At 43.0% G+C, this 26627-nt stretch overlaps 1 protein-coding gene across 1 annotated transcript in view; it reads left to right on the forward strand.

Moving 5' to 3' along the window:
* Positions 1–388: 388 nt before the first annotated feature.
* The window catches only part of map3k5 (mitogen-activated protein kinase kinase kinase 5), a 96781-nt gene continuing 70542 nt past the window's right edge, over positions 389–26627 (forward strand). The window contains exon 1 of the mRNA XM_069655400.1: positions 389–1248. Coding sequence (XP_069511501.1) covers positions 822–1248 — 427 coding nt within the window. The 5' untranslated portion in view covers positions 389–821. The remainder of the gene's footprint in view (positions 1249–26627) is intronic.

Raw genomic sequence — 26627 nt, forward strand, 5'->3', positions numbered from 1 at the left:
TATAGATTATAATCATTACAGAGATCAATCTTCCCTTCTGTCATTTTCTGCCAACATTTTAATCATCTGATTTAGTCCAAACACTTTCTAATTTGATTCATGGGCTGCCGAAGTGTTGCACACTCAACGGAATATTGCTGGGTCGTGTTTTCAGTGAACTGCTCCTTTCCTGGAGTCCACAGCTCCACATATGGTCACGGTGTCTCCGCCCAGCTGACAGGAGGCTCCCGCTGTTTATGTCCCCGCCCGGCGCGTGAGTGAGTCTGGGCCGGGAGATAACAGAGGAAACAGGGCAGGGTGTGTTTTCACATGAAAGCAGCCTGGATGCGTGCGCACTGAGCTTTCTGTTTCGCTAGATGACAAGCAGTCTCCGCGCCGATACGAGGCTTTAAGTTGGAGCTGCTGCCTCCGTGTTGCTCGTGTTTCCTGTAGGCGTTGCTGCGCTGCCACCGGCGGCGTTGCTCAACTTCTGGAAGTATGAGGATTTGTTGTGAGAGCTGAGGAGGAATGCGCGGATTTGGTGGATTTTCTTCTTGTGTTTTTCTCATCGGAACAGTGTCGTGACTTCGGCATACCTCGGCGTTATCTGGTGTTTGTTTGAGCGTGCACTCGACAGTAAGCATGCAGCATGATGTGTAGTTGCACCCCTGCTTCTATCAAACTGTTTACCTGCGTTGAAACAGAGCGAGGTTGCACGTCGTGCCTGTGCAGAGGCTCCATGGGAAACCGCCGTGCGTAACGCTGGCTCTCCATGGAGGACTGGTGGAGGAGCCGCTCGTTAAACCCGACACTTTGAGACAGCGAGAGACACGTGAAACAAGATGAGTCAAGAGCAGGACGGGATTTCCTTACCGGTGCCGTGCTTCGGGGTTTGTCCCGGCAGAGAGAGCCTCGGTGTGGAGAGCAGCAGCAGCGGTGGAGGTTGTGGAGTCCCCTCCGCTATCCCCGCAGCTGGGACTTTCTGGCAGGATTCGGTGGTCCCTACCGGAGGTGGGCTGAGTGCAATCACAGGGACCTGTCCGATGGAAGGAGGGGGTTTGCTCTCCACTGGGAAGTCGAGCAAAAACAGGCCGGTGACGGTGGCCTATGTGGTGAACGGAGAGGCTAGCCAGCAGAGTAACGCGGAGAGCATGGCGCTGCAGAGTCTGAAGGACGCCTGTGACACTGTGGGCAGCAGGCTGGAGACGGTCAACTTTGGGAAGCTGGACTTTGGGGAGACGACGGTGCTGGACCGTTTCTACAACGCAGGTGAGTCAAGTGAAAGAAGGAAGCCAATAAAATCCTTTAAAAACTGACGAAGAAAACAGGAATTTAGCTTGAACTTTTACATCAATCCTCTTGGGTATAAACTTAATCTTTGTTCTCCATTATATTAGTTGAACTGTAGAGTCCTAAGTAAGTGTCAGTCATCCCTAAAGTAAGAGTACTCCATGATGGTATTTGCACAGGCATTCTTGCCCCACTTGGAGAAGTGTCAGGGGTCAAGGGTCACATCTTGCTGCATCACCTCTCTTGGCAACAGGATGCCCGATTGCAGATTCTTCTCAAGTAATCAGATCTTATCAGGCGTAGTTTGAACTGTTTCATCATGTGTCTGAGTCTTAGAGGACACATGATGATCAATATGATTTAATGATGGAGGCCAGTCAGCAGTGTTTGCATGTGAAATATAAGCGGATAAACTTCAGGCTGCCTCCAAAACACGAGCACGGTTTGAATCAACAGTTGAGACTCACATTTTGTCAGTCAAATATCTGCGCTCTTGCTTTTCTGCTGCGTCATCGTGCACAGAGCGATGCAGGATCGACAGCACGGCAGAAACTTTTCACGAGTCTCAAAATAACTCTTCAGTGTTCTTCTCTCCAAAACCGACCAAGCATTTAAAACGTTTTCAAACAACATTCGGAATGAAGCAGATTCACGGTTACCTCATGATTGAATTGCACGGGAATTCTTGTCTCACTTCTGAACTAGTGTCAGAGGTCAAAGGTCAGGCCGTGCTGCATCACCTCTCTTGGAAAGCCGTTTGCCTTCAGGACAGGTAGCTCAGAGCTCCCTGAACACAACACGCAGCTCTGCATGTCAGGGCTTGAGGCTGCTGCCTTCATGTCCCAGTTATTTCCAGAGCTAAAGACAGAGCATCATCAGGGTTGCTTAATTTGCTCCGCAAATGTGAGAGTGATTGTTTTGTTTTCCCCCCACGCATAGTTTCCTCTCTTCATTGTGCGCCTGCAGTATTGTGTCCTGGTTTGAGCAATGAGGCTGGATTTTCCACTGGAATCTACAAACCCACTTTCCCCTCTTTTACTGTATGTGGAGTAACTGGCTCCTAATCCTACTGGAAATGTGCAGTTGTGTAATAAACAGTTAAAAAAAAAAAAGTACATGGAAAGCAGACGGTTCAGTGGGTTGTGGTCAAATAAGAAGCAGCTGTAACGTACAGGGCTGGTCTGTCAGTGTGTGGAGGAGCCAGGAGCAGCAGACAGTGTTTGTATTCGACTCAGATATTTGGGATTTGTTCAGAAAATATTACACGAATAACACAACTTGGATGCATATGACTTTTGAAGAACGACACCAGAGTTGAGGTTACAACTATGTTTTATTAAAGTGGTATCAAACTAAAGGTAGCAAGTCTAGTAGCCCAATACAAGGTTTCCTCAACACCTTTTTAGCACGGTTATTTAAAGCAAAACATATAAAATGCTGTGCTTGATATAATAAATTGTGTCTGATATGTTTTTCCACAATACGTTTAAATACCTTGTAAAAATCCTCCCAGGGCACCTCCTCCTTCTCCCTCATTAAAAATTCCTCACTCTGCATAGGCCCCGCCCACTATGTGCTGCGTTTCTCCTTAAAATTACAGCTGAAAACAAAACACGTCTCTGCCATCGTTTAGTGGCAACTTGTTGAAACTTAGCTAGCTTGGAATGTGGTAATTAGCAGTAGTAACGTTAACGATTGTAGTCAGTGGTGAGTTTGCAAACATTACAATGACGGTTACAGCTGGCTCGCGCATCGCCGAAGTGGTTGCCATAGGTTACACATAGGGATGCATGATATTGGATTTTTTGCGGTATGCCGATATTTTACAACTCATTTAGCCGATTACCGATACCGATATTTTTTTCCCGCACACCTAATTGCAGAGATCATCAACTCTCTTCTGTATTGGAATTAGCGTACAGTATAATGGTGATACTCTTATCACATTTGTTACAGCGGTCGGGGTGACGGGTCTTGAGATGGTTAATCAAGTTTGTAGTGTTGAAAGACTTTCCCTTGGCTCCTCCTCGCATCACCGAAGCTGAGCAGTCATTGCAAATAGCAGTTTTCTATCTATTTCGGACACTTTGAAAAACTTCCACACCACGGACATTTTGGCTTCTAACTCTCTCATGCTGCAGGTAGACACACGTGACGTCATCACGCTGCGCCGCGCAGGTCTTCTTCGCGCCGGGGACATTGCGCCGAGGTCGGGCATTTAATCAAGTATGCAGCAGCCCATTATTTTCTCAGTTAATTATATACACGCCGATATCCGATGGTTAATTTTTAAGCCAATATCGGCTGATACCGATAACTTGACGATAATATCGTGCATCCCTAGTTACACATAATGATATGCATAGCGTCACCCAGTCCATTAACGGGATTGGCTCCTTAGGTTTGTGATGTCTCAAACCTGCCAATCTGAAAACGTGTTGTTCAGCCTGTCCTTGGTACACTGCACTTTAAAAGTTTACAAGGTTAAACACTTGATTTTCACTGGAGGGGGGCTTTAAGAAAATGTTTAGTAATTATTTAGCTGAGAAGACAAACCTAAATGAAGATGTGAAGCCTTTTGGTCTAAGTCTAAAGTCTAAAGGCATTAAATTTAGTTTCAACGTCAAGACAGAGTGTTAAAAAAATCCACATGGTGGCCGAGGAACTTTTGTCAGGGACTGAATTTACCAGGAAGCCTGTTTTTCTTTCTTGTGAACTGAAAGTCAAAAGACGTCGAGGCATCCTGGTGGTAACTTTGCTATATTTGGCTGTTTGTTCAAGAGCATCCTTTTTGCCTGTTGGAACAATGGTTATGCAAGTCATACTTTGCAGTTGGTTCGTGAGCTGTAATCAATAGCACATTAATCAAGGTTAACTTCATTAATGCTTCATGGGTCAGTTATGAGACATTAATGAGAAGAACAGGCGGTTGGTATTCTCTGTTGACTGTATTATTGAGCCATTAAGAAGAGGTCAAGTGTTCTCACTTTCTAAATAAACATTAAGTGTGCAGTCATAAAATTAAATCACCGCTAATGAGCTGTAATAAAAATCAAGGCTGCAAAAAGATACTGATACTGGAGAACGACAAACGCCTACTAACTCTGCTTCCTTTAAATGGTTTTTAATTTCTCTTTAAAGATCTTCAGAGTCTACCTGGATCCTCTACTTCATCAACTTTTCAAACAAATTTGACCTAGCTCAGATATGAATTACATGGATTTTCTCTCTGACAGAAAGACACGACGCCTGTGTTAGACCTTGATTGAAGCATAGACATAGATTTAGTTCTCCTTGAAGAGACGTGTTCAGCTTAAAACAGTTATTGCAGTCGTCAAGAAACCATCGATGCATGCTGGCACGGCACTCCTGATCTCTGACGGAAGTAATAAGACGAAACAAGCCTCTGTTTTCAATTATCCAGTGTTAACTTTGGCAGCGATTTTAGATTTAGTCTTTAGACGGAAATGTTTATTAGCTTTAGTCACATTTTAGTCATTTGTACACTTTATAGTTTAATCTAGTTTTAGTCGACGAAAAATCAAAACATTTGAGTCCAGTTTTAGTCGATAAAAAGTCATCACATTTTAGTCTTTACTTTCAGTCAAAATGTTTTCTCCCTTTCAACTAAATCAGTTATCCTAATACAGGTTCAATCAACTGTAAAGCGCCGTACTTTCATTAATTACCGCAAAATCTGGAATATAAGTCGCACCGACGCTGTCTGTTTTGGGGGGTATCCCAGAGCGATTAGCGGTTTCTATAATTATTTATGAATTAAAACGTGTATACAAGTTATTTCAACACTATTTCAATTTGTTTTCACTTGAAACAAACGCACACAGATTATGGCCGACCATCTGTTTTCGCCATGTCGAGTTTGCAATCCTGCTAGCTACCGGTGCTGTAGCTAGCGGGAGCTGGCAGCCTACGGTAACGCTGATTGGTGATCATGACGGTGCATGTCCGTGACGAAGCGTCAGCAACTATCAAGTTAGTTTTACTCGCTTAAAGCTCCTGTGAGGAGTTTTTCACTGGTTATGAAATGGACTGAAATGAATTGTGATTTCTCTATATGACCTACAAACCAGACCATCAGCGACAAGGTTGATTAGTTCTATATAGTTATTTTTAATGCCTGAAACTGCTGGTGGGGGGGGGGTAGGTGTCAGACAGAGTGAAAGCTTTTTATATACTCATCATCGCTTCTTGTTTAAACTGTCTGACCGAAGCAGACAGACGGTGATTGCTGTTGTCAAGCTGCCACTTTGGGACATCATCACCTGTCTCTGGGTCCTATGTCACGATATAGGGTTTTTCATATCTCGATAACGATAAATCACGATATATCATGTTTTCAGGTAATTTAACAAATAATAATCCATGAAAAAAACACACATTGAGGCCTATTTTTGGATCCTGTGTTAATTAAAAACTGTTACTGAGTACTGAGGGTCTGTTTTTGCTTGGGCTGAGCCTTAGTCCTTTTCTGCACGTTATTGTCCATGTTAATAAACAGCGCCTCCCTCTATGGTTCGCTCCAGGTTCACTCCCACCTGCAAGGATTAGAACGTAAAGCGTCGTCAAAATGACGTAAAAATTGCGATTAAGCGGCTGGTTTTGTGACATTACGATAGAGACGATATAGAAAAACACATACGATAGACATACCCTCAGCCCTACCCTCAACCAGCCCAGCCCAGTCACAGGGATGCATTGCTTCTATTTTGACAGACAGATTAGACGCACAGTGGGGGACAATATGGATTTTAAAAGTCCGACAGCCAACTACCAACATTTTAGTCCCGTCTCGTCTCGTGAACGAAAACAAAACACGTGTGTCGTCAGAGTTATTATTATTAACGATTTCTTTTTATCTCGTCAACGTCTCGTCTTTGTTGTGGGAAAAAGGTCGTTGACGAAGGTTTATCGTCATAATTTTCGTTAACGAAATGAACACAAAATAACATCTCATTTTCTTGAGAAAACAAAGTTTCTCAAGATAAAATAATTAATACGTGATCTTGAGATTAGAGCATGCGGTCATAACTGCAAGCATGGCCGTTTTAGGCTTCCGTACCTTTTTCAAAACAAAATGTAGATTATTCTCTGTCATATCTGAGAAAAATGCGGGTTATGGACGGTTTGATTACAAATAAGTTTCACTCTGTTATTGAAATTTGATATCTTAGTTGATAAATCCAGAGAATACACAGCAGATGTATTGTGATGAGCCAGCCGGCTCAGTTTGAACCTGCAGTGTTGATGCCTTTCTGTCTCTTAATCTCCAAATCTTCTTCCTTGTCAAGACAAAACAACTCGACAGATTGGAAAGAGTGACTCAATTGTTGGAAAATATTGTGAATATTGAGCAAAAATAATTTAGATTTGAGTTAATGGAGCTGATATTAAACTGAACAGCAGTAACCCTGCGTCAGACCTTCACAATAAGAGCGTCGCAGTGAAACCAGGCAGTTATACAGTTTCTGTTCAACACGAGACAGGCTTGTTTCTTGTAATAACATCACATTATGAGTTGTACAAACGCATCGAGTTCTTCTTTTTTTTTTGTCTTCCTCTTTACTACTGTGGAATTTTCTCATAATTCACATGGGAGGATCGAGGTATTTTCCCAGAAACGCTCTCTATCTGTTCAAACACACACTGCTTCATCCTCTTCCTGCATGAGTGTGTGCACCAGAGACGAAGGCCAGACAACAAAACCCTTCGAACAATGAGCCCAGAAAGCCAGACGGAAAGTTTTTTGGGACCATGTTAAATTTGGAAAGATGGTTTTGCCAGACTGAAGTACAGCGTGTTCCTCGATGTCCTAAAAAGGATAGTTGGCAGAGAGATGACAGAGCCTCCGACCACATGAGATATTAGGGAAAAATGGCAATGCAAACTTTTGCCAACGATGATGACTCACCATGTCTAATCAATTTAGGCTTTGTCTCCTACAGTCCAGCTATTGATCATAGACTCTTCTCCTGTTGTCACATCTGTAGTCTTATCGATCAGGTGTAGTTTGAACTGGTGGCTCAGGTGTGAGTCTGTCTTACTCACAGTGTGATCATGTGTTATTCATCGAGACCAGCCGACGGTGATGTTAGGGACAACAGTGGAGAAGCTTTTGTTTTAATAGAAAGGACAGTATCATCAGCAAAAGAGCGAGTAAAGCTTTTACATATTCTGAATAAGCGTAGGCGCAGGAATTGGTGTTCTTCCGTTTGTAGTCTGAGAAGTGTTGACCAATCACGTATTAGCAGGAAAAAAAGTCCATGTGGTGAGCAAAAGAGGAGGGTCGCAATCCGCTGTTATGCCGGCCTGTCCTCCAGCGGCGGACATCTGACAACTGTTTAGCTTTTTATTAATGGGTGGCTTAGTGGTAAAGTCGGTCCTCTCTCAATCGAAAGGTTGGTGGTTCGATCCCTGACTGCTACAGTCACATGTGGAAGGGAAGTGTCCCTGGGCACTGAACGCCAAATATGAACACCAAATATGAACGGGCATAGATCTGATTGGAGATTGGCACTTGTGCTCGGATGAGAAGAAAAGCACTATTTGTACTGTCCATTTAACACATCTGTATGAAAGTGCCGATGACAATCTGTTCTTAGATGTTGTATCTCAACTGCATCTCCATTCTCACTTCTTAGGGCCCGATCAGACAGGATGCGTTTCCTCAGCTGAGAGCGGCTTTTTTGTCATTGTTTCCATGGGACGCTTTTTGCGTACTGTTTTTGAGTTGCAGAACGCCTCGTGTTTTTCCGCTCTGTGCGCGTTTTTGAGGAAACGCTCCGAGCGCCTCGAGTTGAAAAAACTTCAACTTAAAGCAGAAAAGCGGCCAACGTCATTGCCGTTATTTCTGATTGTCCAATCAGATGAAAGGAGAGGCGGGCCTTCTGTCAGTTTACAATGTAACGGTTAGGTTAATGACAGCTAATGATTCGATGGTTGCCTCAACAACAGTAGAAAAAAAAGGCGCAGCTAGCTGCTCTTTTTTTAACCGTAGGCTTCAACAAGAAAGGCAGTGCGGTGCGGCTCGCGTTTTACAGCCTACAAAACGCGCTCTGTCTGACCGGGCCTTTAAGTTGCTGAACAGACTGTAAAAAACGCAGTGCACAGAAAAGGAAGTCTTGGCTGGAAGTCCAGCGAGCTGCTGGCTACAACTGAAGCTCAGAAAAGTTGGCCGTCACTCCCAGAGGCTATATCGTCGTCAGATGTTAGCTCATTTCAGAAACATCAATTAAACATGTTAAAAAACACTGAGAAGCAGCAAGGCTGACACTATTATGTCATTGGCATTTATGCTTTCTTTGTTATGTAAATAGTTGGCATTCATTTTTCTGCATCTGTATTAATCAGTGAATTAATTGACTGACCAAAAACACTGCTATAACAGTGACTGCGCAGTTTAATTTCATCTTGTACAATGTGGATGTAATGCTGTTTTGATCGCAATCTAGGTGTTGCATCAGTTTTGAGGCATGTCAGATGTAGACATGAATGTCTGGTGAATATAAAACACAAAAAAGACAGGAAGTTAGGAATGTACAGTCATTAACGTGTTTATAAATTAAGCAACAAAAAGAAACAGTTCACTCGTCTTATAGTAGGATTTATTTGACCACTTTTAAAGACTGACAACCAAAACTTCAACTTCAATCTGCCCCAAAACAAAGTGTACTATTATTTGAATATGTTTTTACCCATCACTGTCTTATTATGTGTGAAGTTATGAAGGTTTTCAGTCCACATCATCCCTGCCTAGGACCTAATACACAGAGTGTAGTTGCAGCAACAGTTTCATCAGTCTAATGGTGATGAGAAGTGAAGCTCTTAAGCCACCTGCTGCTGATTCATTCTTGCAGCAGCGAGTGGATGCTTTCGCTCTAAAAGAGAAGGGTTTTTTTTCTGGGTCACAAAAAAAGCAGAAGCTAAAATCGATACTCTTGCAAGCATCTGTCAAAGCTGCTGGTTCACTCCTCCATCCGCCTGACTCATTGTAAGTCATCGTTACAGTTTATCTCCGCCTGTTTGTAGAACCGCAGAACTAGTCTTCCTGCACACACTCACTGACTGAGGTTAGTGTATGGTTGTTCAGTGTGATTCTAGCCTCGATGTAATGGACTGATCTCATGGTATTGTGAACCACAGAGAAGGAATGAAGTCCTCTGTCTCCCATAGCCTGACATCTCCACACTTTGTTTTATTGCTGTGCCAGTGCTGGATAAAGGTTTGGCTAAAACCCAGCAGAATTCAGCTTGAAGGGGAAAAACACTCCGGATAATTAACTTAAGCCAATCACATCGGTCTTGGGCCTTGCCAAACCCAACCCGCTGCACCTGCAAAACCGCGGAGCGAGCTTGTTTTGGTGGATCGACTTTCTCCATAACTGCTGAGCACACGTGCAAAAACGTCCTTTTTAGACAGCGAATGTTCTATTTGCATATTTATACTGCATTTACCAGGAGAACCGAGCAGGCCTGCCTCATTGCAAGATCCAAATCTTCCCCAAGATTTTATGTTTTTATCTTGTTAGTTGCTGGAATTTTGAAAGTGGTAACAAATGAAATCTTCGTCCAATGCCTGTGCGATATGACAAAACTCTAAAACAAGTATTAAAAAGTGCAATTACCAAATTAACTCTTAGGTTGTCTCTCTATCTGCTCTTCTGCATGTTTTGCACAATAAGATATACACAATGTATTTTTGCAACATGTCCCTCCTGAATCCAAAATGGTAAATGGATTATACTTATGTGGAGCTTTTCTGGTATTCAGACCACTCAAAGGGCGTTTACACTACATATCACATTCACCCTTTCACACACACTGATGGCTAAGGCTGCTATTCCAATCTCAAATCAGGATTTATGCACATTCATACCCGTGCCTTCTGGAGCAATTTGGGGTTCAGTGTCTTGCCCAATGGCATTTCGACATTTCGACTGTAGCAGTCAGGGATAAAGCCTCCAACCTTCTGATAGACAAATGACCGACTCTACCACTGAGCCACAGCCACCCCTGAAAATCCAAAAGGCTGCTGTTTTTCACAACTAAATTCACACCAATTAGTGTGAGGGCAGCTGATCGCTAGCTTGGGTTTCATCTGATCAAAATGGTGCGAACACATGGCCATTATACCCAGCGCTCCAATAGGAGACACATTTCGTATGCTTCTTCAGAAAGCCTGGCTTGTTTACATAAAGTGTTGGTGCGATGTGTTGGTTGAGAATGCTTGTATTGCGGTACTTGAAGAGCCCAATGGACTACAGTCAGCTAAATCTATATTAGCTGCAGCGCAGACGTTCGAATCAGCTGTCCAGCAATTCCAAAGCCTCGGTGATAGCAATTTCCTAGGTTGGAGATATAATCAATCCAATCAGCAGCCTTTGTAGGCGGTCATAATGACGATCAGATAGTCCCGAGTAATTAAAAGGGTCTCAACACACAGGTAAACAAAGTGTTGATGTTGTGGCAGCGAGCTGGAGCCATCGGAAATCCACTTACCTAAACAACAGCTCTGAAGTTAGAACCCAAACTCAGTATTGAAAGCGTTTGTTCAGAGTTATTTAATGGTCATTCTCCCTTGATTTACTTGATAGAGGATGAGAAGCAGCGAGGTTTCGATTGATGGCTGTGTGACTTGCCGTGTACAGCAGCAATTTGGCAGTAAACTCAAGTGGGCTTCATTCCATTGGTATATTACTTCAATCAACATAACAGCCAAGCTAACTGCTCCTAGCCATCACTGATGCAACTTCAGTCTCGAGTCAAAGCAACACAGAAAGGACGAATATCAGTCAGTTATTGGGTTGGTCAAGAAGTTGATGTCAGGCTGACTAAAGGAGTGAAATGACAAGTCATAATGATGCACAATGGCATTCTGATAGAAGAAACACACCCTGCAAAAGCTTTAACAAATAACTTCTTTCTCCTTTTAAAGGAAACGCAGATGTTTTGCAGGGAGTCTCTGCAGCCCCCTGTTTCAAAGCACTACTTGCAATGTAAAAAATGCAGTGGCTAATATTGGAAGTTTTTTAGGGATCAATTGCACAGACTTGTGCTGTTCCCATCTGTATAGGTGGGAGTGTTTGTTGGGTCAGAGCTGTGGTATGCAGAGCTTTCTCTCTCATGTTGATCATTACGCTGTGTGATTTTACAGAGAGCACAATGGCTTTCTGAACAATTCCTGAGCACTCTGAAAGCAGCTTTGCCTCTGTCTGAGTGTTTGCTTACCCCGTGTTCCTCGCTGAGAGCTCGACCCCAGCACTCACCGCTCTGCAAGCAATGCAGATAAAAAACTCACAAATTGTTTTCAGGCGATTCACGTTGTCCTTGTTGAGGTCTGAGGTGAAGCGTTCTTGAGCAAGAAAGGTTTTGAAAGCATTTTAGCCACGAGGAAAGTAAACACATTTTCGCACACACACATTACATCTGTATTGCCTGCTATTTGCATCTTTATGTAAGCAGATTAAAGCAGGAAAGAATTGACAAAGAAAATACTGTCGGTCTTTGGTTAACACTATACTGTTTAGATGCTAAAATTGGTTACTAAATGGTTTAGACAAAAAGGAATAAAAACTCTCCAGCACATTTCAGAATCCTAAGATATTCTTTTTACGCCTCAATAAAGCACAAATTCTTACATTTTTAAGGAATTATACAATTTTCAATTATCAACCGTGAGGTGACACGCACTGACAAGACATGCTGAAGTGTATCCACGTCTTCATAAAAGCGCTTCTCGCAGAGCTTGTTGGGGAACTCTTGTAGCCGGTGTGCTAACCGCAAACAAGCTAGCAAGCCAGGAACACGCTAGTAGTGTTTTCTCTATGTTCTGCCAAAACTACTTTCACTTTGTTCTTAGGGTTTTACATCAGTTTCATTTAATAAGGACTATTAAAGATGGAGGGGAAAAGTTCTTTGTGGTAGCTAGCTTGCTAACCATCAGTTAGCTGTTGTTATAATGCTGCAGTACTGTCAAATTTTGTTAGCTTAGTTTCTAACAGACATTAAGCTACAATTTATTCAAATAAACGTGACTTCTTTCGTGGAGCAGTTTACACTCAGACAGCAGATGGTTTAAATAAAGTGGATATTTTTCACACCGCAGCTGTTTCCGCTAAGGGAAGCGTCAAGAGTGTAAGCTAGTAGCATGTCGGTTGGAATTTGTGTCTTTCCCCTCTCGAGTAAATCTACAGATCCCAGATTAATTTAGCTAATTTCTCTCCCATGGCATTTGGTTTCGAGTGTTGTACATTGTTTTATTCAATGATGACTTTTGAAGAGGGAAAAAAAAGCTCTGTAGTTAACTTGCTAACGGTCATTTAATGGCTGTAGCATTATTTGCCAAAGCTTGTTAGCTTAATTGCTAGCGGGACTTTTAGCTTGCACAGCTTTATCAAAAACCTTTTAATTCAGTCAACTGGTATGACTTGGCCTTTACTGGAATCCTGTGAATAAATATACTTATATTTTTATATACTTATATTATTTTGGTGACTTTTCACGAGAGGATAATTTTCTAAATCTCAGAATTTTCTTCTTGTTGGGGCTTTTATTTGGTGTTATTGATCAAATTTAGTTTTTCAATATTCAAAGAAAAAAAGGATAAAATGACAGGAAGTAGACCCAATTAGGGCACAGATGTAACCCTTGCACAGCAGGTGAGGTCCCACTGCGTACGGTGTCAACACCGCCGTGTGTCAGCTCACAGCTTCTTGTTAAGAGCGTCTCTGGATTCACCAGCATAAGTCTGTACGCTCAGCTTCCCGACTGTGAGGCCGCGCTGCTCAGAAATCCCATCAGCTGGCTCTCTGCTAAGTTGTTTATCCTCCCTCCTGTTTACTCTGCATGCTTGGCTGCTTGTGAGAGGTTAGAGAGCACAAGGTCACTGGGAATTAGCCCACAGGTTACTCACCGGCGTCTGGGGGTAGAGTGACTTCACCTCGGAGGGATAAGGAGACTGTACACAGAACCATAATGTAAGTGAGGAAATGTTTTTTATTGCGTATATTTCTCAACAGGAAGTAGCCTATAGTGTGGACACAAATTCGGAAGCTAGCAGCTAACTGTCAAATCACATGCATGTCATCATTTTGCATGTTCTGCTGACAATAATCCCTAACATATCTAAGTGTTTCAGTCTGTTAGAGGGCATTCTTCATGTGCGCTGAACATGTTGTAAGTGTATGATACACCCCGGAGTAAAATTCCTAAGTGCTCCTTAGAAAAGTGACATGAGGTGGAGGAGTAGAGAATCAAAGCTCCCTTTCAGGTCTTATCAGGGGTTCATGTGAGGTGAAAGGCACCAGAAGGGGGAAGCTGGCGTCTTTCAAAACCAGTGGAGGGTAAAGGAAAATAAGTTATCAGTATGTTGATAAAGTACTCAGTAAGTAGTCAGAAGAAGTGTACAAGATAAAGAAGATAAAACAATCCTTGGAAAGAAAGGTGAGTCGTATTGAAAAAAGAAAAACATTCTTCAGATTATAAAAACAATCGAGAGAAGTTGTGGTAGCTGTTAGGTGTGATACTCCTCTTTACACTAGGCGTACTCTTCTCCTGCATGTGCACCACAAAGGTCACAAAGTGAAGTAGATGCAAACTATGTGTTTGATGACTGTAACAAGTGGGTGTTTGTGGGAAGGAAAAAAACTCTTTCAGCAACTACAGGTTGCAGGGTGGGTGTTGGGACGCTCTGTTAGAGCAGATGTAATGTTTTCTCAAAGTGACTCTTCTCCTCTTCTCAACATTAAACCATCTTTCTTACAGACTCTTTATACTTTTATGTAAACACACGTGCATAAAAAAACGTCTCATAGATGTAACGACAAGACCGACCAACCAAGTTGCAATTATCATGCTAACACTACTTTTTACAAATCTGCATTATGATGTTATTTCAGCAAACTTAAGAGCCGTTAATTAAAGTCACTCACAAGAAAATCTGTTTCTTTTTTCGGGTTCATACCGCTGAAGTAAGCCAGAGTGCAGCCTCCATGTGACCTACCATTTACAGTGAAACTAAGGCTCAGCACAAACAGATGAACGGCTGCTCCCATGGGGGATTTAATGAATCAAGAAATGACGGCGTTTATTTTGCTAACATATCTCGAAGGGGCGAAATTCACTTCACTTTTGATCTGAACACACGGTCGCTTGTCAGGTTTCTAACTGGACTGTAAACGATGCAGCGCACAGAAAAGGAAGTCTCGGCTGGAAGTCGTTTATCGCTAACTGCTTGCTAAACCGGACACGCCTGACATGTTCACCGTTATCCCCAGAGGCTATATCGTCGTCAGACTATAGCCGATGGGTTCCGACATTGATATAGTGGTAATGCTGAGAAAAAGTGATAATATTTCATGTAATAGCTGCTGTGTTGTTGATGTGACTGTTATCCCAAGAGAAGTGATAGTGACAAGGCTAAAAGTCTGGAGGTCAAAACCTCAGCGGGCAACTTTACACACTGACGTCTGACACAGTTTCAGGAGAAGGGTGTATTGATGCATTTTTAAACCCACTCCTGCAGCACATAAAGTTATCCTAAGTCCAATCATGTGAGGTAATCGAGATAAGGTTGACTCACTGTTTACTTGGCGTAAATACAAATACCTCTTGTTTCAGCAAATTCTGCGTAACTGAAAAAACAAGCAGGCATGTCAGGGCGACTCGCACGACAGCGCGGGTTTCTCCCAGCGTGTTTGTCAGCCGTGGATGAATTCACACTCTGTTCTCGGCTCTTTTCCCCCTCGGGGACATGGCACCGCCGTTTGTAAAATCTCTCACTGTGTGTAAAAGCAACAAAGTGGAGCAGAGGTGGTGGTGGGAAGGGGGGTCAGCTGGGAGAAAGGTGCAACTAACAGGTTGGTTTCACTTCCTGGATCGTGGTGTTTTCAGGATTCAGGCTTTGGAGCAAACTAAAAATAAAGGGAGCATTAATCTCTGAGCTGGGCCGGGCGTCGAAACTACAGAATAAGCATTGTCTCCTATTTCCCATACTGTCCTCTGGGACTGCGGGCGCGCTCAGCTCAAAGACTTGTATGGTGTTTTACTCTCATTCCCAGGGTTGTATTTTTGGGAAAATGTTCCACTTGGGGGTTATATATATATATGTCTCTTTTTGGCCTCGTAGCTGAACCTTATCTGAATTCATTATAGATGTTTTACTGCTTCAAAAAGCCGTATCCACTCTGCCTCAGGATATTTGTTTTATTCCAAGCCAACCTGAAAACACGTCCAGCCTGAGTTTGCATCGTTTGTTACTCAAAGTGTAATAAAGAGAAGTTGGCATGGTCAAAAAGCAAATTAAAAGATGACAGTAAAATTGTCTTTCTTCATGATTAATGATTCTCCCTGTGGTACAAACATGCACCACCATGTTTTTTTACTTGGAACTGCTGCAGGATCAGTTTCTGTGATTTTGACATTTCCAGCTGATGAGTCGTGTCAGGTTCAGAAATCTGATCAGCTGTGTCTGTTTTGCTTTGATCCAAACCAAGATTCCAAAATTGCAGGTTAAATTATGCTGATTTTTGTAAAGTAAACCAGGTTATAACCTGCAGAGCGGTTTGCAACACCAGGATTCTTTGGAACTCGACTTCTTTAGAGCAAGACACGGAGGGCATGTCCATCCCGCCTGGAATCATTGTTTGTGTCCTGTTTAATGAAGGTGGTGCAGACAGATTTGTGTCAGTGGAGGAGACAATATCCACTTTTAAAAGTGGCCACGGCACAAGACTTGAATATTCTTGCTGTCATATTTCAAGTGGACTCTCGTATTCTTATTTTTATTGTGGCCAAAATGCTAATCACAATTATTTTGATCAATATTGAGATCACGATTATCAATCACAATTATGGGATACATTTTTTTTATTGTACTTTCACATTTAAATAAACACAGCAAAGCTCTCAGTTCCATTTTGTGCTACTTTCCGGCTCATGTACACATTTTTGATAAACTTTAAAAATTAGGATCTTTACCTGAATTTGGTGCATCATGGGTAATTTTGGTCTGTCTTTGGGAGCTGTTATGGATGTCTGACTTGGTGCTGAAAAAGGACTGAGAGTAGCGTTGTTAACTTTGCAGTGTGGTGGTTGAACAAGTGAGTTGTGTTGCTTTGTAGCACAGACACAGGTTTCATGCACTCTTTGAAGGTTGTTCTTTCACTTGCACTAAACCCGAAATACCTCCAAACAACCGATGACGAGCCGTTTGGGGGGGACCGGTGTTTCGGTTTAATGAGTGACTTGCTCTCTTACTGTTTTATGCTGCGTTCACATGGATTCAGGCAGACAGTAGACGGCAGGCGGACAACACCTTTTGGACGGCTCGGGAAAAGCAAACAAACACTCCGACTGGATGGCAGGACGGCAAAACGAAACACACATGACGAGATGTTGCTATGGTGAAATTTATTTGGTGTCATTTCATGTAATTATTCTAATATTTGTAGCTTTAAATGCAGCTTTCTCTTGATATTTTTTCGCAAACATAAAATTGTTGTTAGATTTCCCTCAAAGCGTTTCCAATATGTAAAGGAGAACTGCACTTGGTGTATGCCTCGTTTATCTTCATCTGAAAAAGAGACAACAATAAAAAAAAAGCTTCTCATTGTCCAGATCAACCATGTTTTCCTGTGTGAGGGAGGTACGTAACATCCGGTTGTAAACTCCGTTGCGAGGATGGCAAAAAGTTAAATCCTTTGACTTTGGTGATTTCTGCCGGCCTCACCACATTTTACCGTCCTGCTCTCGTCCACTAAAATGAAATCCGGTTTGCCGTCTGCCTGAACTCATGTGAACTTCAAAGACGTGACAGACAAGTATATGTTGAGCTTGTAATGAAAAACAAAAAAAGAGGCATTCACAATGTCAGCTATGTATTCTCTTCCCTTATTCAACTGCTGCTGTAACCACGACAACCATGGAACGCATTCGTCTGAAAGTCGGCAGTTAACACGGTCACTCGTTGAACTGAAACACCGGTCTCTGTTATTTACTCTTCCACCATAAACTGCCGCTGCAAGGTAGGCGCTCGTAACATGACATGCCAGCTCCCACTAAAGTGAAGCCATAACCTCTCTATCGCCCCCTGGGGGTGTGGCTGTCTTCTTCAGGTGGAGCACGCATTTTAAACAGGTGCTATAAAAAGGTCATTGGGCTTCATTTTTATTATGGGACCCTGTTTTGGGGGATTAGGGGAGGAAAGAACCCACACAAATCAATGACTGATTAAAGCAATGAAAATATTACACAGCAGTTAAATATAAAAACTAGCTTTCCAAGAGTTTTATGAAAACAGCAGTTCCATTTGTTTGTGAGGCTTTAAAGATGCTCACGATATGAGAAACGCAGAATGTTAACATAGCTGTGTTTGTTTACAAGAGAACTCCGCAGGGTTTCCTTTAAGTCCTCGTCTGTCGTCTTTTTTGCCGCTCTGTTATCCTTCGTGTCGCTTCAACCTGACAGCGCTGAAACATCATCTGTGGCTCGAGTACAAGAAGTAATCACGCAGCTGCCACGACACGCAGCGACACAGTAACCGTCCCTCTCTTTCCTGGAAAGTTGGCAAAAGATTTGGACATTTTACTCTCCAAGATTCCCCGTTTTTTTTAGGGGGGGAGGAAACGGCTTCTTGAGTGTGGGAAATGATTTCCAGTGGAGCCTGGAGACAGTAATTCCTCTCTCTCTCGGTCCTCTGTGTGGGAAAGGCTCCAGGGAAATCCTCCCACTGCACTCTGCTCCACTAACACCAGCCTCTTTCCCTCCTTCTCCATTAGCGATAAGAGGAGAAACCTCCACAGCAGCACACCGAGCGTTCACTCGTATCTCTAACAGCCGTTACAGCATCGTATGTGTAGCTGTTATGTAATTGACTGTAACGAGTGCTGTATTTATCTACTGTACCTGTACCTGCTCCTACACACTCAGTCAAACACAATATAACTGCTGATGTGCAGCTGGACCCTGTGTGTCCAGTGTAAACAGGGCTCTCCCAGAGTAACTGTGGTGACATTTTCACAAATATGAAGTGTTATTAGGCCAGAGAGAGGGCACATGCCTACACATGCAAACATTTTAACCTCCCCTTACACTGTTTCTGATGTCTCTGAAGAGAAATATATACAGTAAGTTAAATTAGTATCACCAGTCATCCATTTATTATCCTGTTTAGGGTCGCAGGGGGCAGGAGCCAGTCAAACACAGGGCTGACACACAGAGACAGACAACCTTTCACGCTTTCATTCACACCTACGGGCAATTTTAGAGTCACCAATGAGCCTAACGAGCATGTCTTTGGACTGTGGGAGGAAGCCAGAGCATCCGAAGGGAACCCACGCACACACAGGGAGAACATACAGACTCCACGCAGAAAGGCCTGCTACCTCTGTATCAGGAGTTGAACCAGGAACCTTCTAGCTGTGATAGAGCTAACCACTGCAGCACCGTGAAGCACTAATACTGGATCATGTCTGTTAAAGGTTGCACGGTGGTGCAGTGGTTAGCGCGGTAGCCTCATAATTAGAAGGTCACCGGTTCAAACCCTGGTTTGGGCAAGGTGGGCCTTTCTGTGTAGAGTTTGCATGTTCTCCTCGTGCATATGTGGGTTCCCCCCGGGGTCTCCGGCTTCCAAGTCCAAAGTCCAAAGACATGCTTGTAAGGTTAATTGGTAACTCTAAAGGTGTGGGTGTGAGTGCTAAAGGTCGTCTGCCTCTATGTGTCCTGTGATTGACTGACGACCAGTCCAGGGTGTACCCGGCCCTTCGCCCAATGACAGCTGGGGTAGGCTCCAGCCCCCCGCGACCCTGAACAGGATGAGCGGTATAGATAATGGATGGATGGATAAATGTCTGTTAAGTCTCTATCTATTGCCGAATGAGGTAACACAATGGTGATTGAGCCTATGGCCCACTGATGAAAGCCTTTACATTTGCAGTATTACAGACTGGGTGGAAAAAAAATCACAAACGGCGTCCAATTAGTGACGCGTTTTCCATCACTCAGCAGTGGTTGGTCTGCCAGAGAGGGTAGGCGGAGCTATGCGGCCGCTTTTCCGGTCTCTGCAAGTGTTGCGAGTAAACAGTAATCTACTATGGCTGAACAAACAAAGAAAAGATGGATGACTACAGATACAACTTCAACAATAAGTGAAAATCCAAAGAAAAAGAAACAAACTCGACGCTCAGATGAAGCAAACAGTCTGAAAAGGAAAGCGACCGTCAGCCAGGAAAATCAAGAGTTACAACCGGAGCCAACCGTGGACGTCACACATGCAGAACTGTCTGGATATCTGGGAAGCGTGCTCCTGCAATTACCGTTTATAAGGTGGCGCCAAAGAGAACGAAACTGAGATCTTCAAGATTATAACTTTAAATAGACCAAAAGTTTAATTGATTCATAGGAAAACTAATCATCAGATTTATGTGTCTCAAAGCGTGTGGTTCACTTGGAGGGAGATTTCGACTCAATCTGCAGCCCTCCTCTGTGAATGGAGGTTAATCAGGAGGCATTACACAATGTAAGCTGATGCTGAAATAGACTGTGTGTGATAAGGCTAAATGCATGCAGTGTGTTTGATCAAAGGAATATGTTCCCAAGTCAGGAACAGTTATAACAATAACATTGTTTTGTATTATGCTTCTGCATGTGCTGTATATATAGCCCAGCTTCAGAGATGTATAGTGTCGATGATGCAGACAGTCTGTGTGTTGTTTATAGCTGCAGGCTGTTAGAGGCGACTGTTTACATTTCTCAACAGCTCGCACTCTTTAAAATAGATCCCTCTGTGTGCAAACGTATGCTCTCCGTTTGGCTGCGAGCCCTGCAGAGACACTTTGAGGTGCTGCAATAATCCATATCCACTCTCAACAGTCTGCACTGCCATTTAGATCCTGCTGCGATTGTAATATTGAGCAGATCCACCTCTTACAAAAAGAGCAGGTGGAGAAACGAAGGGGAGGGCCGAGAAGGATCTATAAAGAGGAGACCGTAGACACCAGAACAATTCCAAGTAGATTCACGCAGCTCTCCTCTCTCCGAGCTGCTCACCCACCTCCTCTTTTCTCCCCCCCTCCTCCCCCTCAGAAACACCGCTGGGCCTGAGGAACCTGCAGCAGCAGGCTGAGAGCTGCTGAAAGCCTGATATTGTGCGAGAGTATTGAGTTATTTTCACTCCTCTGCTTTGAGCTGTAGGCGAGGGAATCAATTTGGTTTTGGTCAACAGAAGCAGGTCCAGCCGTAGGAGGTGTAGCAGGATTATCACGGCCTCTCCGCGCATGTTTTGGTCCTGTTTTTTTTTTTAAATCTGTCTTATCTGTCACTGGCGTAGAAAGGCTGTGGTTTACTACTGATTCGAGGTGATTGTAATGAATGCACTAACAGCAGAGTTGAGCACATGTAATCAGGTGGAGGGGCTGTGATGACTGAAGTTGCTCCACTCCACAGCCTCCTGTCAGCACTGTGCTGGCAGGTCTGCTGTTGCGTTGGCTCGCTGTCAGCTGTGCTGCTGCGTTGGTAAGCAATCACGACATCTGAACGCTCTCCAGAAACATTCAGATGCTCTGCTGTTGAATCAGGCAAAATAAGAGTCGCTGTGTGTTTGAGGTTTCATATCTCCGTTTGTCTCCACGAGTTTAAGATTACTGTCCACAGTGAAGCATATCACGATACAACATGGCAGAATACAAAACACATTTCCCTTTACCCTGATATTGGTTGAGAAGGGACTTTTGTAAGGGTGTAGTCGCAACATGTCTTTGAAGTGAGATGGACGCGGGTCTCCATCTGCTCTCATTGTACGAAATAGAAGCCAAAACGGCCCCTTGTGATAGGCGCTGCCATCTTGTGATGGTGACGTCATTTGGAGCCAGAGCTGCGCAGTAGAGATCGGCAGGTGGAGTTGCCGTAGCCACTTCAGCTAACAAAAACGCACACTTAACGTACCAAAAAAACAGCAAAGATCCCGCACGTCGGCGACAGCAGAACAGCTTCTTATGTTTGCCTAAAGCAGACCTTCACAGATATGGAAACTTCAACGACTGTAGTGATTGTTTTAGTTACGTCTCCTCTCACCGTTCCTCCTCTACTCTGCTAATCTGGAACAGATCGGCTGCAGGAGCCGTATTTGTCAACAGAGCTGTCAATCATCCTTTTGACAGCATCAAATAACTAATTAAAATTAAACTTGCCAGAAAAATGAACACTTGGACATAAATCAGCATGATAAGAGCTAACTATAATGACAGAAACCATGTTTGAGAAAAGTTTATCGGGCGTGTATTTTGATTTTCTAGTTTGACTCATGTCCCATCTGTCAACATGGAGGAGGCGGGCTTTATGACCTATCCAGTCAGCAGGGGGCGCTAGAGAGGGTTTGGGGTTTCAGGGAGCTGTCATGTCGTCCATCTTTTTATACAGTTGATGGTACAAACAAATTAAAATACTGTGTATGAGCATGTTAGCATGCTGATGTAAGAGCATTTAGTATTTAAGTACAACCTGACCCAGCTGATAACGTGCCTGTATCCACTCCAGTCTTGTTTCTAACAAACAGGCCAAATAGCCGACTCTCTAGTCACAGCTACTGAATGGTTCAAGGATTTTGTACTGCTGGTCTTATGAAACAAATCACTTTAATATTCTAATAGCTTGGTGATTTGAAACTGGTGTTTTTTCACAATATAACTGTTTTTATTGAGGGAATTAATAACTAAGAAATGGACAGACTAATAAATAAAGATCAGAATTGTCACTTCCAGTCCTAGATAAATATGTGTATCCTCACAGAACCTCCTTTCTAATGAAACTGTATTTTTAACACTCGACTTTATGTCTTAACAAACAAAGGGAGGAAATATATACAGTGGTTGGTTGGGACTCAAGCTACTTGGACACTCCTGGGGAAAGAAACAGGAAATTTAGAATTAGCTAGTTTGCACACAATCAAAAAGTTATAAAGGTGGAAACGTGATTGTCTGTAAAAAATGATTAACAATCCATTGAATAGTTTTTTCATTTGATTAAAAAACACCCTGTTGGAGAATCAGGGGATCATCAGAGTCAGGAGGGTTCATCCTCTCAGAACCATGAATGTCAGCACACATTTTAAAACAGTTGTTGAGATATTTCAGTCCGTACCGAAGTGGTGACCAGTCAGACAGACCAACTATCAATTAGGCTAATTAAAATATGACCAAAATCCCAGTAATTAAGCGATTGACTGACAAGCGATCTTCTTTTTGGAGTAACTCTGTGTTTTAGAGCTAAAGAGATAAGAGCTAAGAGCTAGAGTCTAAAAATCCTTCTGACTAAAATGTAGGATCTGTTGTTCTTTACTGGTTTTATGATATCATTGCTCTGTACGTTTGCTTCGACACAGAAATACACACTGACGACATCACACTCTAATAGTCGAGTGTTGTCAGCTCTCGGGGGCTTTGTTGTACAAAGCACTTATGAGAACTGATTGCTCCCTTCGACTCTCCCGGCAGAACAAGGCTCACTCCTGTCTTAACTTTTTTTTTTCACGTGTGCACACAGTCTTACGTGTTCTTTATTCATCACCTGTATCAGCCCTGCCCCTCGACAGCAAACATTTTCCTTGGCTCAGATGTATGAAGCAGGTGAGGTGAGAACGCCCCGCCCAAGTCATCGCGGTATTTTAAAAACACGACTGCAACCTTCTTCTTGTCACAATAATACATCTGCGTCTCACGCTGTTGCCTTTTTAATGGGCTGTTTGCATTAAAATCGCGTCGACATGTAATATTGATGGCGTCTCCTGCAAGCGGAGAAATGAGAAAAGCTCATCTTTTATTCATCGGCCAACCTGCGCAGTCTGGATGTTGACATTCAGTCGCACCTTGCGTGCATGAAGTAAGAGCAGTGGAGAAGCCTTTTATTTGGTATATGCGCAGGATTTTCAAGGCTTGTAGAAGAGGCACAACATGTACTAAGTGCTTATCTACTTAAACAGTCCAAGTGTCCTTAATTTTTCCAGTGCACGCCAGTTCAGCAGATGTCTGAACATCTTACAAGTCAGAATGTTTTGCATGTTCGTGATTACAGTTGTTCTGATACCGATGCCAGTACTGAAAATGCGTCTGATACTACCTAAAATATTGGATTGGGTCTCGTACACCAGTCAATGCACAATGGATATAGTGATTTAATAACCATGAAAAGTGTGCTTGTTTAGCCAGAAATCCAGTCTCTTTCATCGTCCAATTTAAGTTGCCTCCACCGCAAGTCCTGGTATCCTTGGTATCCTATCGGTACACGGTATACGCAAAGTGAAGGTTTAACAATCTGAATTCGTATCAGGACGGGGAAAAATGGTATCAGAACATCTCTCATTGATGGAAATGCGTCATAGATGTGGAAGTAACAAGTGGTTGTTAAGCAGAGGTCTGTCAAAAGCAAGGATTAAGGTGTGCTCTCCCTCTCTGCCTTTTGCGTCAGAAAGTGAAATCCAACTTCCACTCAATCAGAAAGAAAGCATCCTGATGTGAAGATGCTGGCTGCTCACCCGGAGAACAAAACCCCTCTTGATATTTCGCATCACCGCACAGAGCCGCGGAGCTTAAAATCCCTTATATCCTGTCCTCTCTGTGCTTGGCTGTAATGAAAATATGAGGCTGTTTTTTTTCAGAGCTTGCGTGGAGGAAGGGGTTGATGATGAGAACCTCGGAGGCCAGAAACAAGTACCAAGCTTCCTGGTTGAATTTGCATGTGCTGATGAAGAGTGCGAGGAGCCGCATGGCCCCTCATTACTGACAAAAGCTCTTTACTGCTGAAACCAGCCGAGCTCTGATAGGCTGCTCCCTGCAGGATTGTGTTGGCATGCAGCCACAAAGCCAATGAATGAAAGTGTTTACATGGCTGCTTTGAGTAATGTGCTCTGATAGTTGTATTATGAGCTTTGATTGAACGTTACAAGGCTATCATGAATGTTTTAAAGCAGCATTAAAAGATTTACATTCCTGTTGTTATAGCAAACTCATGCATATTTAGACAAGCATTATCATCGTTTCTTTACATCCGACAGATGTAATTCAGTCTCCTTTTAGCTCTGTTTTGGTCTCCACCACCGACTAAATATGACTCTTTATGTGGCTCTGTAGCTCATACAAGCTTTCTTCTGGTATAGGTTGTCTTTCTAAAGAGGTGTCGAAAGGACTCTTGCCCTGCTTGTTTGCTTCTCTCCTGATGAGTTTGAAGTTGACATATTTTAGCTATGCAATCAATTTTCTATTATTCTAATGTGTTTTTGAATCACGTTGGTAAAAATTGTTTACATATTTTAATAAAAAAAATTCTCGGAGCCTCTCCTTCCTCCTAACACCAACAAGCCGTTTTGGCATTCAAAGGTCAGACCTCAGCCACGGTTGGCTGACAGTATTTGGAGTGACCGCGTAGCCCCTCCCCCACGCTTGCGATCCCGCGGTGGGGAGCGGTCGCACTGCACTGTCACTCCAAAGTTGTAGAAAACATGGCTGCTCTAGGATCGGTTATTCGGCCTTATAGGTACGAGCCAGAAGGCAGCCTGAGGTGAACGACGGTGAAAGACGATGTTCGATTTCAGCGAAAGCAAGGTTCTATGCAGCTGTTCTGAACGGCCCGTTTAAGAGGCGACCTTTTTAAAAATGTCATTCTGCAAAAACATGGAAATGTGCAGTTTTCACTTTTTCACTGTGAACAATAAACACCAAAAAATGTGAAACCCGTGCACAATATGAGAATATCAATGCAAAATACAGGGCCCCTTTTAACAGTGTGTTCTATCTGTCAGTAACACCTCATGATACTGTGAATCAACGCAGAGACAATCAGACTTTTGCACCACTATCACAGCTCAGAACAGAGCGACCTATCTGACTTGTTTATAGTGTGAATAAGTGTTTACATTGCCCTCAAGATGTCTGAGTCATGATGACTGAACACCGTAACGCTGTCCTCCAGTAGTAGTACTACCAGCTCTCACAGCTGCTGGCTTGAAACGTCCCATTATGGGTAAAATATTCTGTCGGCTGGATCAGAGCTTCTCTGCTCTTCAGCTCAGTGTAATGTGTTTGTTGACACAGAGAGGGGATAGTTGGAAACAGATGAGAAAGCAGGGTGCGGCGTTATCTCTGTGTGTGTGTGAGCTCCTCTGTCATTACTGGAGAACAGCCACCGGTCTGATTTGTTTTTGTTGTTATCAGTAGCGCGGGGCGGCCTCAGGGACAGGGTGTACCTCCCCACCTTATGTGCAGACGTCCTAAACACTGTCATGCTTATTAGAGGTCCAATTTTATCTTCCTCATACTGATTCCCACAGACTTATATGCTGAGTACCGCTTTGATATCTGTGTGATTATTATTTAAGAGCTGTTGGCTCTAATTCTAACCTTGCATGGATCTAATGTGATTGATTTCATTAGTGTACGGTCTGGCTCATAACACAGATGGAATACTAACCCCAAAAAGAAGCTGAGCTCCATAAAACAGTTAAGCTAACGTTAGCAGCAGCTCAGCTCTCAACCCCTCCTGATGCCCTGCGTTGGAAAAATCCCTTATTTCACATACAAACTGCTTTATTTTGTTTCTTTATTACCTTAACTTTGAATTAAAAACAAATACAGCCTTAAAATGTGTGATTAGAAACCACTCATTGCTGACGTTTTGCTAGCTTTAGCTTTAGCTTAAGTTTCACTCTCTGCTAGCAGCACACCGTTCTTGTTGCCACTGTAAAACAGTAGTTGCTAGCGTCAGCCATAATATATCATGTAAAAACACCAAACCTTTTACACCACACAATCCTTTCATTCATATTGATTTGCAATCAGTAATATTTTAGGACCAAGTCCAAAGTAGTTCTCAAATCTAAAACTGCAGGTGAGGATGCAAAAAAAGGCGAATTTATTAAGAGTTTTTAAGAGAAACCACTGGTTGCTAACATTGTGCAGCTTTAGCTTTAGCTTAAGTTTCACTGTCTGCTAGCACCACACTGTTGTTTTTGCTGCTGTAAAACAGTAGCTGCTACCAGTGTTAGCCATAATACACAGTATGTCATTGCTGTGTAAGCTAGTGTTTCAGAGAAGAAGAAACCAGTTAATTTTTTTTGACAGATTTTTGGTGCCGTTGTTGCGTTGTTACCTATTACTGCATTTTAGCTAGCATCGGAAGCATTTTCAGCTACTAAAACAACACTAATGCTTCTTCCACACCTTGATGAGCATGTTTAACACCACAAACCCGTCATAATGTCCTTTAAATGCAAGACTTAAGGTGTTTAAAGCTGCTGGCAGGATCATATGGAAGTAATACGTTATGGTTCAGTTCAACAGCACGCCTATGAGCTATGAG

The sequence above is a fragment of the Semicossyphus pulcher genome, unplaced genomic scaffold, assembly GCF_022749685.1.
Source record: "Semicossyphus pulcher isolate SPU_LCO1_2020_fin unplaced genomic scaffold, fSemPul1.0.p SCAF_11, whole genome shotgun sequence".
NCBI lineage: Eukaryota > Metazoa > Chordata > Actinopteri > Labriformes > Labridae > Semicossyphus > Semicossyphus pulcher.